Genomic DNA, 14,535 nt, shown 5'->3' with positions numbered 1-14,535 from the left:
TTTTTTTTTTATACATCCTCATATCAGGCTGTGCCTTATGGAAGGTGATGGCCAGTTTGGGGTTTTCTATCCTTTTCCAGTTACCTAATCAAAAAATCCTTCACAGATACATGCAGAGGGTAGCCATGAATAAATCCCTTATCCAGTGCCTTGTCTCCTGGGTGATCCCAGATCTTGTCTAGATGGCAATCAATATTAACCATCAACCCTCTCCTATCCTTGATTTTACTTCTCTCCCTGTGGTAGTTTGAATTTGATAGGCCCCCATAATCTCATAGGTAGAGGTATTTTTAGCGGGTTTGTCTTTGTTGAATATGGCCTTGTTCGAGAAAGTGTGGAACCATGTGGGTGGGTGTTGAGGTTTCCTATGCTTAGGATGCTGCTCAGACATCCTATTGTATGCAAGATGTAGGACTCTCAGGTATTTTTCGAGTGCCATGTCTGCCTGCTTGCAACCATGCTTTCAACCATGTAAATAATAGACTGAGCCTGTGAAATTATAAGCAAACCCCCTCAATTAAATCTTTTCCTTATAAGAGTTGCTGTGGTTATGCTATCTCTTCACAGAAATAGAAAAAACCAGAACTAAAATACAAGTTGGTAGCAGGGCCTCAGTTATTATTGTGATAGGCTTGACCATGTTTTTGTCTGGAGCAATATGGACTTTGGGAGTCTGAGTTAGGAAAGAAGTGGAATGTTTAAAGTGCTGCTGAATGAGCCATACTAGCAGGAGCATGGAAGACAGTTGTGCTGATGGTACTGTGTGAATCAAGAGGTTCAGAGAAGATTGTTAGTGTCTGGGCTAGAGATTGGTTTTGTAATATTTTGGTGAAGAACGTGGCTGCTTTATACCCATGACCAATGAATCTGCCTGAGGCTAACGTGAAAGCAGTTTGGATTAATTCCCCTGGTAGAGGAAATCTCAAAAGAGCTCAGTATGGACTCTGCTGTGTGGATAGTAGTGGTAGCTTTAATGAAGATTTATAATGAAAAGGAGCAATCTGAGCAGTGTGAATTACAAAATGTAGATTTTGAGGAGAAAAGAGAACCATCGAAGTTGAATTGAGCTAAATTTTGTGTTTAAGAACAGATTAAGAAGTGGAATATAGGAAGCAGTAAACTCTCGGCAAGATCCCACCCAGCTAGGTCTCCAACTTGTGAGAAGGAACTAAAGAAAAACTTAAGAGTCAGGTGCTGTGGGCCACCTGTTTAGTCCCAGCACTGGGAAGCATAGGCTCATAAATGTCTGAGTTAGAGACGAGCCTGGTCTACAAAACAGGTTACAGGCAATGAAAGACAGAAAGATGGTGAGGATGTAATTGCATGAGGGAGGCATGTTCCAGCCCAGTAACAACTAGCATTTGGAAGCTTTGGCCATGTGGTTCTGGCTCTAGAGTTAAGTATAGAACAAAATAGTTATGGAATAAAGTCACGGAGGACAGACATGTATCAGGGGTGTTCCTGAATGGAGGCCCGTAGAGAAGCCTTTGCATGAAGATGTGAAGTTGAAGCCTGGATTCTTTTTTTTTTTTTTTTTGGTAGGGGCCAAATGTTTTATAGTAAAGCTGAATTAAAACAATGCTTTTAGGGGAAGAATGGAGCTAGGGGTACGTGGACAGTCCACACTCCTTCTAAGTCTTCCTTGTTCACTCAGAGGAGATGGGTTTGTCTTCCAAGAAAACAGCATGTTCATCTCTTTAGATCCTCAGATGGAAAAAGCCGAGATCCTGGCTCCAACCTTCCAAGTGCTGAGATCGAAGGCATGCACCACCACTGCCCAGCTCTGTTTCTTTTAGACTGGATCAATCTCCTGTAGCCCAGGATGGCCTTGAATGCCTGATCTTCCTGCTTCCTCCTTCCAAGTGCTGGGATTAAAGGTGTGTGCCATCACTGCCTGGCCTCTGTGGTTAACTAGTGGCTAACTCCACCCTTTGATCTTCAAGCAAACTTTGTCAGAACAGAAACAAAATATCACACAACATGTAACTAGCAAACAGCATTAACCTTCAGTTGTATGTGTGTACCAGCCTTCTGAGGCAAGCCTGATATCACAACCAAAACCTTTCTAAACTGCAGACTGGAGGGGTTTGGGCAAGCAAAGCAGAAAAGGGGTTTTTGGGGTAACTGAGGCATATTCAAAGAGTTGAGGCTAATAGTAAGAGAAGAAATAATAATAATGGGTAAGGGCTATAGAAATTACAGTTTGGCCCTTTGAATGTCCCTTCTGCTGTAAAGAAGGGCATTTCTCTTAAAGATAGATCTTGGCATACACACCATATTTTTCTTCACATAATTTGTAATAGCAAGTTTTAGACGCCTGGATTCTTTGTTCCTAAGATGTTGGAGATGCAAGAGTCCTAGGATACCTGCTGAGGAGAGCTGTTAACAGGGGGTAGACTTAGCCCAAGAGAAAGAAGTTTGTTGCAGTTAGCAAAGCTAAAGGGAGTTGGAGATCTGAAGAACATTTCAACATCATACATGAAGATGCAGACTATAGTGTTTGCACAGCTGATTTTCAGTATTTCTTTGTTTCAGGATTTCCTCACTCCTCGCTTCTCTATGTTTTGGAATGAAAATATATCATGTGTCATTATATCTTATAAGTAAGTGATCTGTTTTTATTTTATTTTTTATTTTTCAGGGGATTATAGTTAAAAGATTGCATTAATCTCAGAAGACACTTTGAACTTTGGAATTTTAAACATTGTTGAGTCTGTTATAGACTATGGGGACTTTTGAAGTTGGACTAAATGCATTTTGCATTATGATATGTAAATGCTTATAGGGGCCAGGGAGTAAAACGTGGTTGTTTCAGTGTAATTGCTCATCACAATCTGATAGGGAGTGACACTTTTAGCAGGTGTGACTTGTGGGACTGGATATGGCCTTTTGGGAGGATGTGTGCCACTGTGGGAAGTGAGGCTTGAGGTTTCCTATGCTCAGGAAACTGACCAGTGTCTCAGTTGACTTCCTGTTGCCTGCGAGATGTAGCACTCTCAGCTTTTTCTCCAGTACCACATCTGCCTGCCTAACTCCATGCTCCCAAGCTTGATAAAGGACTGAACCTCTGAAACTCTAATCAAGTCCCCTTAATTAAATTCTTTTTTTTTTAAAATAAGAGTTGCTATGGACATGGTGTTTCTTCACAGAAATAGAAGGAACCCAAACTAAGACATTCCCTGTTTCTCTTACTTGTTCTTGCTCTTCTATATTAGTCACCCTTTTCCTGATGTGACAAAATACACATAGAGAAGCTGCTGTACACATGAATAATTATTTCAACTTTGATTTCCAGTGGATGATACCCATCACTATGAGCAGTTTGTGTCAACAGAAGCTGAAAGCTCTTAGTCCCATTATATTCATAGTCATAAAAGAAGGGAAATACTAAGCCAGCAAAGTTAATTAAGTCTCAATATCTGCCATCAACTCTTACTCCTTTTTATCATGACTCCATCTAAAGGTTTCAACTTTACAAATAGTACAATCAGGAAGAATCCAAGCATTTAAACAAATGTACATCTGGGGAATACTTTTCCTTTTCCTTTAGAGACATCATCATTCTGCCTCTGACTCCCATTATATGTTTGCCAATTCATGAAGCAAAAGTACTTTCTTTTCAACTTCCAATTCCCTGTAATTGGTAATAATCACAACAGATTACAAAGTACAAGGTTTCCTCTGATAGCCAAAACAAAGTGTTAATTGTTAGAGAAACTAATAAAAAGTAACAGGCTTCCAATATACAATGCTACAAGTAACCATTCATATAGGGCATAGGAAGGAATGGTGTAATGTTAAGAACTAGCAGGGTGAAGACCAAACCTAAAGCACTCTTTAGGATAATAATAAAGTCAGGTAGACTACAAGGTACATGGAGCCCTACTCCTCCAGTTGCCCCTTCTGGAGTGGACAGCCACTCTATTGGCCTGCCTGTATACCTTTTTTTCAGATGATATAAACTAGTTCAGATACCTCCAACATCAGAGGAAATCTGTGCTTGGTGTTAACATTTACAGCTCCATGCTGAAGCTTCTTAGGACCCTCTCAGAGATTCTAACTTTGTCCCACATTGCAGGGAATCTGACATTCATTAAAATGCTGGAGGGAGGCTCAAGGATGTCCTCAATCTTTCCTCTTCTGTGCTTGCATAGTCAGAATATATGCATAAATCTTTCGACGGGTGTTTCAACCCAGGGTGTGAGCCTGGATCCTCTGGAACAGAACTGTAACATCTTCTGTGAGCTGATATTGGAAAATGCATCCTGGGACAGTTGCTTTGCAGGAACAGGGAACTGCTTCAGTAGCATTCTGACTTTTTCCATTTACAGGAAATCCATTCACTGGTTTGGAGTCTATGATGGTTATTGTATTGCCTTCATTCCAAACCTCTTCTTTCAGTTTAGAGCTGATGGTTTGTCTTTAACAGAGCTGGTTTCTTAGCAAGTGCTTTGTCTTCATCTTTAAGCTAGCTTGAGCCCTTTTCCTCCCCCAAAGGGAAAGTTTTCTATCTTTCTCTTCTACTTGCTCTTTACCAATTTCCATAGGAATAAGAAAGGTAAGAGGTAGAACTTCCAAAGTCTGAATACTACACTGCCCAGAAATTTCCTTTGACATAAATATTAACATTTATAACTTTTAAATACAGCCTATGCCACTTTCTTAAAAAACATTGTATTTAGGTTCTTGGGCAGAATAAAAAGGAGCAACCTCATTGTCATCTTCATTTTAGAGTTTGTGTACCCTCTTAATAACCCTATTAAGCTGGCTATCTGCAATGATTTTTCCTATAGATTTATATACTAAGATGAAATCTAGAGTTTATTTTGCACTAACAGCCCATTTCTATCAAATTATCAGTACATCCACAGTTCACTAGCTACTTCTTGCTGTTGGCTACCATATTGGAAAGCACACTTTCAGCATTCACAGAGAAAATTTGGTACAATAAAGAGGAGACTGATTTTAATTAGACATAGATAGCATCAGATATTGCCTTGTTTTTGTATTACATGAGCCTGTGTGACTGAATCAGTTTTGCTGGTTCATAGTTTCTCCATGTATGGAAGCTAATTAAAGAATTTAATTGAGAGTATTATTCAATTCTGACCTAGGCCTTATTTATATTAAAAAAATGTAGTCATTACTTATATCAAGAGGTTAGCCAATTGTCAAAACATACACTTTCTCCACTGCAGACATTTATTTAGCATAGAACTCAGTACGCTAAATATAGTATGGTCAGTTCTTCTTAGAGCCTCCATGGCTCTCTTTCTACATGTTCTAATAGGCTGTGTTCGACCTAAATCAATGACCCCAACTTATGTCATCTTCCCAGGTTTGACACTTACTCTAGTTGTGTTGACATTTCTATTGTTGTCATTGATGTTTCTCCAGTCATCTAAGTTATTTTTCTGTGACACTTAATCAGTATTGATTGCTTTATCTCCCATCAAAGCATGGTCTAGTTTTGCTCTTTCAATTCAAAGCTAAAGTCATGTCTTTAGTGAAACATTCCCTAAATATCTAGTAGTCTGAAAGGCCACAATGTTGAACTTATGCTCTTAGATTTCTTTCACAATTTCATTAATTATAATGTTCATCAGAAATTACTCCATTTATTATTAAAGTTATATTTATGTGCGGTTTTCTCCTTCCCTTAGAGGAATTTGTAGAATAGCAACCTGCCATGTACATTGCTATGACTTAGGGTCCTATGTACTTGAAAAAATGAGAACATTCACTTAACACTTGTTAAGGGGTGGGGAAGTTTCTTCCCATTTTTACTACCATATTCTTTCATAGATTTACTAGTATGGAGAAGGATGAAGAATGTTAAGTTTTTATTTTGTGTTGTAGCAGGTATAAAGATATTTGACTAAGGGCAAAAACTAGCAACTTCATAAGCACTGCATATCCAGTCAATGGTAGAGAAGCTGTATAGTTCTCAAATCCAAAGGTATTTACATAATGTCTTTTTTATTTATTTGTGTACAAAGCCTTGTTATGTAACCAAGGATTGTCATACTCAGAATCTTCATATTTTTTCATCTATTTTTGGGAATGCAGGTGAATTCTACAATGTTTAGTTTTCTGAAAGTAATAAAAATATTTAAATAATTAACATTTGAGTAGGAGAAGGAAGAAGAACTCAATATATTATTCTGTTTCAAACTGGAATGGAAATAATAAAAATATTTGCAAACATAATTATAGCTCTACTTGTCTCAATTATAGTTTCCCTGTCTTAGTAGAGAACATCAAAAGTAAGATGTATTCCACCAGTACTAGTAATAAGATACACTAATCAAATAATGCATGTCCTAAAATGGCTTTCAGTTTATTTTCCATGAGAGCTTCTGAAGGACTTTCACCTGTTCACATCCTCACCACAAATCTTTTAGATTATGGATAAAAAGCTTATTCTGTAAATATGTATTGATAAACATTGACTTTGTAAAGTGTACCTTTTGCAGCATATAAATAGGCACTAGAAAGAACACTGACAACTTCAAAGCAAAATGAAGTTCTTTCTGCTCATTTCCCTCATTGGGTTCTGCTGGGCTCAATATGACCCACAAACTCAGTATGGGCGGACTGCTATTGTCCACCTGTTTGAGTGGCGCTGGGTTGATATTGCCAAGGAATGTGAGCGATACTTAGCTCCTAAGGGATTCGGAGGGGTGCAGGTAAGACTTAATCACAATGTAAATGCAGAGTTTACTGTCCTCACATAAAACAGTATTTTAATCAAGCCTAGTGAGTCTGGAGACAACTTCATTTCACACTCAACTTTTCCTGTGGAAGGAAGAAGTTGGGTGGGTATAGCTTCTTTATACTTTGTTGTAGGATGTAAGTGGGACTTCTTTCATGTCTTTCCACATTTTCAGGCAGTTGTTAATCAAGAAGTAATGTCAGATCATTGATAGGTTTCTACAAGATTTATTATGTAAAGTTAGCTGTAATCTGGTGCTAATTATAATTCTTATCTTTGTAGGTCTCTCCACCCAATGAAAACATTGTAGTTTATAACCCATCAAGGCCTTGGTGGGAAAGGTACCAACCAATTAGCTACAAACTATGCACAAGGTCTGGAAACGAAGATGAATTCAGAGACATGGTGACAAGGTGCAACAACGTTGGTGTAAGTGATGTCACCTTTTCTTTAAAATTATTATATATAAAAACATTTCTTAGCCGGGCGGTGGTGGCGCATGCCTTTAATCCCAGCACTCGGGAGGCAGAGGCAGGCGGATCTCTGTGAGTTCGAGGCCAGCCTGGGCTACCAAGTGAGTTGCAGGAAAGGCGCAAAGCTACACAAGAGAAACCCTGTCTCGAAAAACCAAAAAAAAAAAAAAAAAAAAAAAAAAAAATTTCTTTTTGTTTCCAGTTCTTTTTGTTTAAATAGGATTTTTATTCCTAAAATTTTACATTAAATTTTATCTTTATTGAAAATGTACTTCTTTCTTATTGTCACCTTTTAAATTCTTGAACACAAACTTGTTGAATTTGAAAGAATAGTACTCATAAAGCAATCTTTTAAAATTAATATCTACAAACACTACTTAGCACATTTGTGTTGTGCTTGGGCCAGATGTGAGGATAAAGTCATCTTATATGATTCCTCTTTGTCCCCACAATTGTTGGGTTTTCTTCCCCATCATTGTTTTTAACCAAAAATATCTATTTCTCCTATAATGAAGAGACATCACTCTACCTTCTGGCCTATAGACATAGTAGATATTGTAAGCTAGGTTCTTCTCAAGATCCTGTAAAATTTCAAACATGACACTCTCATTTTTATGCTTCCTCAAAATTGATCTTTTTTTGTAGTTATGGTAGTTTCTGTTTATCTCCACTTCAAAGTTCTCTATTCTCTTCAAATTTTAGGACTATTGTTGATCTTATTTCACATTAGTTCCCTTTCCCACTTGACTCACTTTTCTAAAATGAATCTATAAAGCATCAGAGGATGTAGTTTGGAGATTTGCTAGCAGGTTATGAGTTTTCCATTGAAACTTTAGATTCCAGAGTCTAGCTGAACTATGTGCTTTTCTTCTCCAGGTCCGTATTTATGTGGATGCTGTTATTAATCACATGTGTGGTGCAGGCGGTGGTGCAGGAACAAGTAGTACCTGTGGAAGTTACTACAATGCTAATAACAGGGACTTTCCATCAGTTCCATACTCAGCTTGGGATTTTAATGATGGTAAATGTGATGGAGAAATTAATAACTACAATGATGCTAATCAGGTAATGAGAGAAATATTGATCAGAATAAAGAAGCATTTAGCTATCTAGGTATGCACAAGGCATTTATTTATGACCATTGGACAAATCCTTCAGATTCCATTGGAAAACAGGTTACTAAGACAGAATGCTTGAAAAATAGAAATGAAAAAATTGTCCTTAGATTTTTGTTGCATTATTTTTTTAGAGATATACTAAAATCAATGATAAAATGGAGACATTCTCTTGAGTGACTTTGTATGAAATATTTTAAAGCATTTTTATAAATTATATAAATATTATCATATTAAAATTATTAGAAATAAAAAAATTAATATTATATTTTCATATTTGTAGCAATGTACTTACTTAATGTGGAAGTTCCCGGTTTGGATTCTGTGAACTACATAAAATAAAGAAAGAAGAAATAATAGAAAGAGGGAAAGAGAGGAAGAGGGAAAAGGAGATCAGAGGGATAGTGAGGAGAGGGAGAAGAGAGAGAGAGAGAGAGAGAGAGAGAGAGAGAGAGAGAGAGAGAGAGAAGGAGGAAGAACTGACTATCTAAAATTCTCACCAGTATTTTCTGATATTTTCTATATGTACAACAGAAAGTATTTTAAAGTCTGTGTCCAAATTAAAACACCAGTACTTCCCATGTTCTAAGTAAAGGCAGTAGGAAAATATCCACTTGTCAATGTGTGAGTCACTAAATGATGAAATGAATCTTAGACCAGATATGACTTTTCATAAATCAATCATTTTTTTTTTGCTTCAATAGGTCAGAAATTGTCGTCTGTCTGGCCTTCTGGATCTTGCACTTGAGAAAGATTATGTTCGCACCACAGTGGCTAATTATATGAACCGTCTCATTGACATGGGTGTAGCAGGTTTCAGACTTGATGCTGCTAAGCACATGTGGCCTGGAGACATAAAGGCTATTTTGGACAAACTGCATAACCTCAATACACAATGGTTCTCTCAAGGAAGCCGACCTTTTATTTTTCAAGAGGTAAAATAATATACATGTTCTTTTTAAGGCTTTGATACCATAATTTAATTACAATACTTCTTTGTTCCTTCCTTCCTCCAAACCCTTCCAAACATTCCTCAGTATACTACTTCAAGTTCATGGTCTCTTCTTTTGACTTATTGTTATTGTGTGTATATGTGCGTGCGTGCGTGCGTGCATGTGTGTGTGTGCGCGCTCACACACACACACACACACACACAGTCTATCTATCTATCTATCTATCTATCTATCTATCTATCTATCTATCTATAATCTATGCACATATATAGTTTAAACTTATATTAAAAATTACAGCTGACCCAATGTATTTACTAGGTCATTGATCTGGGTGGTGAGGCAATTAAAGGTAGTGAGTACTTTGGAAATGGCCGTGTGACAGAATTCAAGTATGGAGCAAAACTCGGCACAGTCATCCGCAAGTGGGATGGAGAGAAGATGTCCTATTTAAAGTAAATATACATCATTTCTTCATTTAATTTATCATAGATCTCTTGTCATGTAATATCAATAAGTTATGTCTTTAACTATTCTCATTTAAACAACTATGAAGCTGTTGATCATTAGGCTTACTGTTTCTAAATTGCAACTAAATATACTTTCCATTTGGGATGTCAATCACCAGGTAACCCTGGAAATCCAAAATATCACTTAGGGATTTCGTCTGTTTGTGATAAATCCATTAGGTTCCAGTAATGTTTACCTATTGTCTAATAAAGTTAGATTATTGTTACAAGAATAGTTATATTTATAAAAGATACTTATAATGTAGTGGAGTCTGAAATTTACATGTTATAGCAAATAGTTAGATACTTTGAATGTTTGTGTTATGACTGCACAGTTGATTTCCATTCTATATAATGAAAAATGAATGTTTTACTTCTCAAGTCCATAAAATTACAGTACAATAAAAATGTACAAAAACATTTTAAGACCCAAAATATTATATTTTAAGATCTAATGAGGATGTATGTATCATAGAAAATGATATTATGTATTCATATATATATGCATATGTACATGTAAGATAGAACTCTTATGGAATTGTCACTTATTTAGATTACTGAAGGTGTCATATGGAAAGTTACTCTAAGCTCTGTGAAATAATAATATGCTTTTTAAATTTAGGAACTGGGGAGAAGGTTGGGGTCTCGTGCCTTCTGACAGAGCCCTTGTCTTTGTGGACAACCATGATAATCAGCGAGGACATGGTGCTGGAGGAGCATCCATCCTGACATTCTGGGATGCCAGGTGGGAAAACATTCTTTGCTGTTGTGTAACCTGTCATTAACGTCAGTTTTATATTATATACTTCTGCTTTAATACCCTTTTGAAACTTTCAGAATGTATAAAATGGCTGTTGGATTTATGTTGGCTCATCCTTATGGATTCACACGTGTAATGTCAAGTTACCGTTGGACAAGAAACTTCCAGAATGGAAAAGTAAGTCTTGGAGTTGTTGCACATTTCAATCTAGGAAAGAAACAGTTATGTTTTAATTTCACATGAAGTTATAGCATATGATACTATTAACTGTTTATTCACTAAGGTTTTGTAAAGTAAGGACATTGTATAAGTACCTGATAATAAAAAAGAGATAGTTGAAGTAAGAGCAAGGGACAGAATGAAAACAGGCTTGTCACATAAAGTTCTGATTCATAGAATTAACATTGGTTCATTCCTGTTATCATTGAAGAGAATTTCAAATTCTTTTTGTCCTTGATGCAATCAACATCACCATATTAAAATACTTTCTTTTTCCTGTGGAATGAGAAAGCAGCTGAATTAAGGGTAATTGAGGAAAATATAATAGATAGAAACATGAGAATCACAGTACAGTGATATGCTGACAAGTCCAAGAATGATAAGAATTACAAACAATATGTGTGAGTTTGTTAGGTGTATGAGTTTAAACAATTTCAAAATCTAATTAAGAAATAAGACCAATAGATATATGAAAGGCAATGTGAAGTTTTCTATGTCTGTAGAATAAACTAGAATTATAGAATAACACCAAACATGAATTAGAAATACTTTTTCTCCATAAGTCTGTCAAATGTTATTTTTTCTATTTTCCTTTCAAGGTGAAAGTGACTCAAGTATTTATTGGAATTCATTCTATTCTTGAGAAACTTTCATGTTTACAACGAGTTTTTTTCTTTTTCAGAAGTATAAAGTTTATCCATTATAAAACATGCATTTATACTGTATTAAGTTTCATAAAAAAAAAGTTAGGATATTTTATTAGCTCATTTTGCCAACAGGTAGTAAGAAATCAACTAATATTAACTTAGAAATTTTTATATTAAAAGCATTTTTACAGATGTTCTTTAATTTTTATAGAAGTCAAGAACTCTGTTTTATGGATAAACTGAGTCATGTTCATGTAACATATAATGATGGATATTTTTCACGTTATTGCTGGAGCCTGCTCTTAAATGGTTATGTTCCTGATTCTAATTTTCTTATTTCAGTCACATTGAAGAGCTCTTAGTGTCATTGAGCAGAAAATTAGTGTTTTAAAAACTGTTTCTGATATTTGAAATATAGTTGTAGAGAACCTACGTTAGTGGCGAAGTTAAGAACTCAGTGAAGGTTTGTAAAACACTGAAGCACTTAGATTTAATTAGACACTGCAGAGATTATCACAATGGGTTTGGGTTTAGTTTTTATATAATGGAAAGAAACAGGCAGATACAAGCATCCAAATGATCTCACACTTTCAATAATTAAGGATGTGAATGACTGGATGGGACCACCCAATAACAACGGAGTAACCAAAGAAGTGACCATTAACCCAGACACCACTTGTGGCAATGACTGGGTCTGTGAACATCGATGGCGTCAAATAAGGTTGGGAGCGTCCCCTGCAGATCTTGTCTAATAAGAAAGTTGTTTGACTTCATGTTTTAAATTGTTGAAGTTTAAGGGTACCAGCATTTCACATGATATTGTGCTTTTAGGAACATGGTTGCCTTCAGAAATGTCGTCAATGGTCAGCCTTTCTCAAACTGGTGGGATAATGGCAGCAACCAAGTGGCTTTTGGCAGAGGGAACAGAGGATTCATTGTCTTTAACAATGATGACTGGTAAGTGGATATCAATTAAAGTAGGGTTGTATACTCTTATACTCTTAGATCCTTCTTTTCTTTCCCTGTTCATTTATATTTTTCTTATGTGAAAAATCATTTTGATAATGGATTTAAGACAGAAAATTAGTGCTCTGAATGTACAGAAGACAAAATGGTGCTTGGTTTAATATTCTTCTGTTCTTTATATAATTTTGCTTTTGATCGTTTACCACATTCTTAAATGGCAGTGGTGTCTATTCATATGTATATGCCCATTTGGCATTTTCACAAAGCATATGAAGAGTAAAGATAGGTCTTAGAATCATTTAAACAAAGTATAGTATTAGTACTGGAGTATTTCCCCACTAGCTCTGAATATCACTTATTGTTTTTTATGCAGTTTACTGATAGTCATTTTTCAATTTTCTATGTTTTATGTGATATTTTAGAATAGCTTTTCTTTGCACCCAGTCTATAATTTTCCCCAGGACATTTCTCAGCTTGGCTTCTAACACTTTCATTATTGTACTTTAATTTACTCCACTTCTCTCTGAGTCTTCTTTAATTATTCTCTCATCTGTAGAAATGTAGCTCAAAGAGTATCTTTGGAAGCAGGTGAACTGTCCAAATCCAAAGTCAGCTTGTAATTTGATTGAGATAATCTTAGCATGAATTATATTTTACTGGCAAAACCCAAATATGTAAAGTACACAGTTGTCATAGTTTGGGTTTCTATTGCTGTGAAGAGACCATGACCATGGCAACTCTTATAAAAGAAAAATATTTAATTGGAGCTGTCTTTCATTTTTCCGAGGTTTAGTTTGATTTTAACCATGATACAAAATGGTGGCATGCAGACAGACATGGTGCTAGAGAAGTAATTTTTAAACAACCACAATAGCACACACACACACACACACACACACACACACACAAACACGTACGTACGTATGTACATACGTATGTATTTGAAATAGCACATGGCTAGTTGTTTAGGTCACTAGAATTACTTTTTATAGTCAGTTCTCCACTACAAACTATATATCTATAGAAATGTTAGCTTATGCTTATTTCTAGACCAACTTGTTTGAGGCATTATATAATCCAGGACATTCAGAAGAAATAGTGCTATTAACATTCTTGAAATTCATCAGAATTCAAGTCCAGCAGAAGACACGCTTGAAAAAACTATGGTCCTCACAGGAGGGCTTTGCTACAGAGATTCACTATGTTCTCTGACTTTCATTGTTTAGTAATAATCACCACAAACTGTTTACATAGCAATCATTTTAAAAGATGTCTTTGGGTAAAGAGGATTATCTACCTCATCCAGGTCTGGACATGGTGCTTGGATTTTTTCAGAGACTCTGACTTATTGGTGTTCTATTGCACATAGTTGAGGCATTTAATTGCTTTTATAGACAATGGAGCTTCTGCACTTGCCTGGGTTAAATTTAAATTAAATTCGAAACTTCTTTTTCAGGTCATTGTCAACAACTTTACAGACTGGTCTTCCTGCTGGCACATACTGTGATGTCATTTCTGGAGACAAAATTGATGGCAACTGCACCGGAATTAAAGTCACTGTTGGCAGTGATGGCAAAGCTCACTTTTCTATTAGTAACTCTGCTGAAGACCCATTTATTGCAATCCATGCTGAATCAAAACTATAAGAATCAAATTAAATAATATAGCAAAAGCATCAATTGAGTGTGTTTCTTCTTCACATGTGCCTTATGATCTTTCATTTTTTCTCTTCTTTCTTTACAATTAGGTGTGTTATATGTGAGGTGTGGGTACGTGTATTGTGTGCTGTGGTATGGATGTGGGATGTTCAAGGACAGACTTTTGTTGTGGCTTTTCCTCTCTCTGTTATTCCATATTGTGTGGGAATCATACCTAAGTCATCAGGCTTACCTGGTAAGTCCCTTTCCCTTCTGTGCGATATTGTCAGCACAAATGTACTTTAATTATTAGGGTTTCTTTCCTCTTATTAAAAGCTAGGAACAATAAAGTTGAGTAACTGGAAAAAACATAAAACCCACGTGAACTTATTAGATTAACTACATCCAATTATTACTATGCCTTAGGAGAAAACCTTTAAATTATTTACCAAGAAAATTCACAGAATTCTAAATGGCATCCTGAAAAATATTTTTAACTCAACATCATTTCCTTCATTCACTCCTATGTTTTAGAGTTAATGAT

At 35.9% G+C, this 14,535-nt stretch overlaps 1 protein-coding gene across 1 annotated transcript; it reads left to right on the top strand.

Annotated features, from left to right (window-relative positions):
- The first annotated feature begins 6,500 nt into the window (after positions 1 to 6,500).
- Positions 6,501 to 14,030, top strand: LOC102917546 (pancreatic alpha-amylase 2a5). The gene is made up of 10 exons (XM_006978977.4): positions 6,501 to 6,689; positions 6,998 to 7,144; positions 8,065 to 8,253; positions 9,008 to 9,238; positions 9,575 to 9,708; positions 10,385 to 10,507; positions 10,600 to 10,699; positions 11,991 to 12,109; positions 12,220 to 12,345; positions 13,811 to 14,030. Exons 1-10 carry the CDS (start codon positions 6,522 to 6,524, stop codon positions 13,998 to 14,000), a joined length of 1,527 nt encoding a protein of 508 aa, XP_006979039.3. The 5' UTR covers positions 6,501 to 6,521; the 3' UTR covers positions 14,001 to 14,030.
- The last annotated feature ends 505 nt before the right edge of the window (positions 14,031 to 14,535 follow it).

The sequence above is a fragment of the Peromyscus maniculatus genome, chromosome 6 (genome assembly GCF_049852395.1).
Source record: "Peromyscus maniculatus bairdii isolate BWxNUB_F1_BW_parent chromosome 6, HU_Pman_BW_mat_3.1, whole genome shotgun sequence".
Taxonomy (NCBI): Eukaryota; Metazoa; Chordata; class Mammalia; order Rodentia; family Cricetidae; genus Peromyscus; species Peromyscus maniculatus.
The sequence above is the reverse complement of the archived record's forward strand: the minus strand, read 5'-3'. Positions and strand labels throughout refer to the sequence as shown.

Bases quoted from the DNA above. Each gene is read 5' to 3' on its own strand.
- LOC102917546 (XM_006978977.4), top strand. From the start codon at position 6,522: ATGAAGTTCTTTCTGCTCATTTCCCTCATTGGGTTCTGCTGGGCTCAA. The intron at 6,690-6,997 runs GTAAGACTTAAT...TTATCTTTGTAG, and splicing joins AGGGATTCGGAGGGGTGCAG to GTCTCTCCACCCAATGAAAA. The intron at 7,145-8,064 runs GTAAGTGATGTC...TTTCTTCTCCAG, and splicing joins CAAGGTGCAACAACGTTGGT to GTCCGTATTTATGTGGATGC.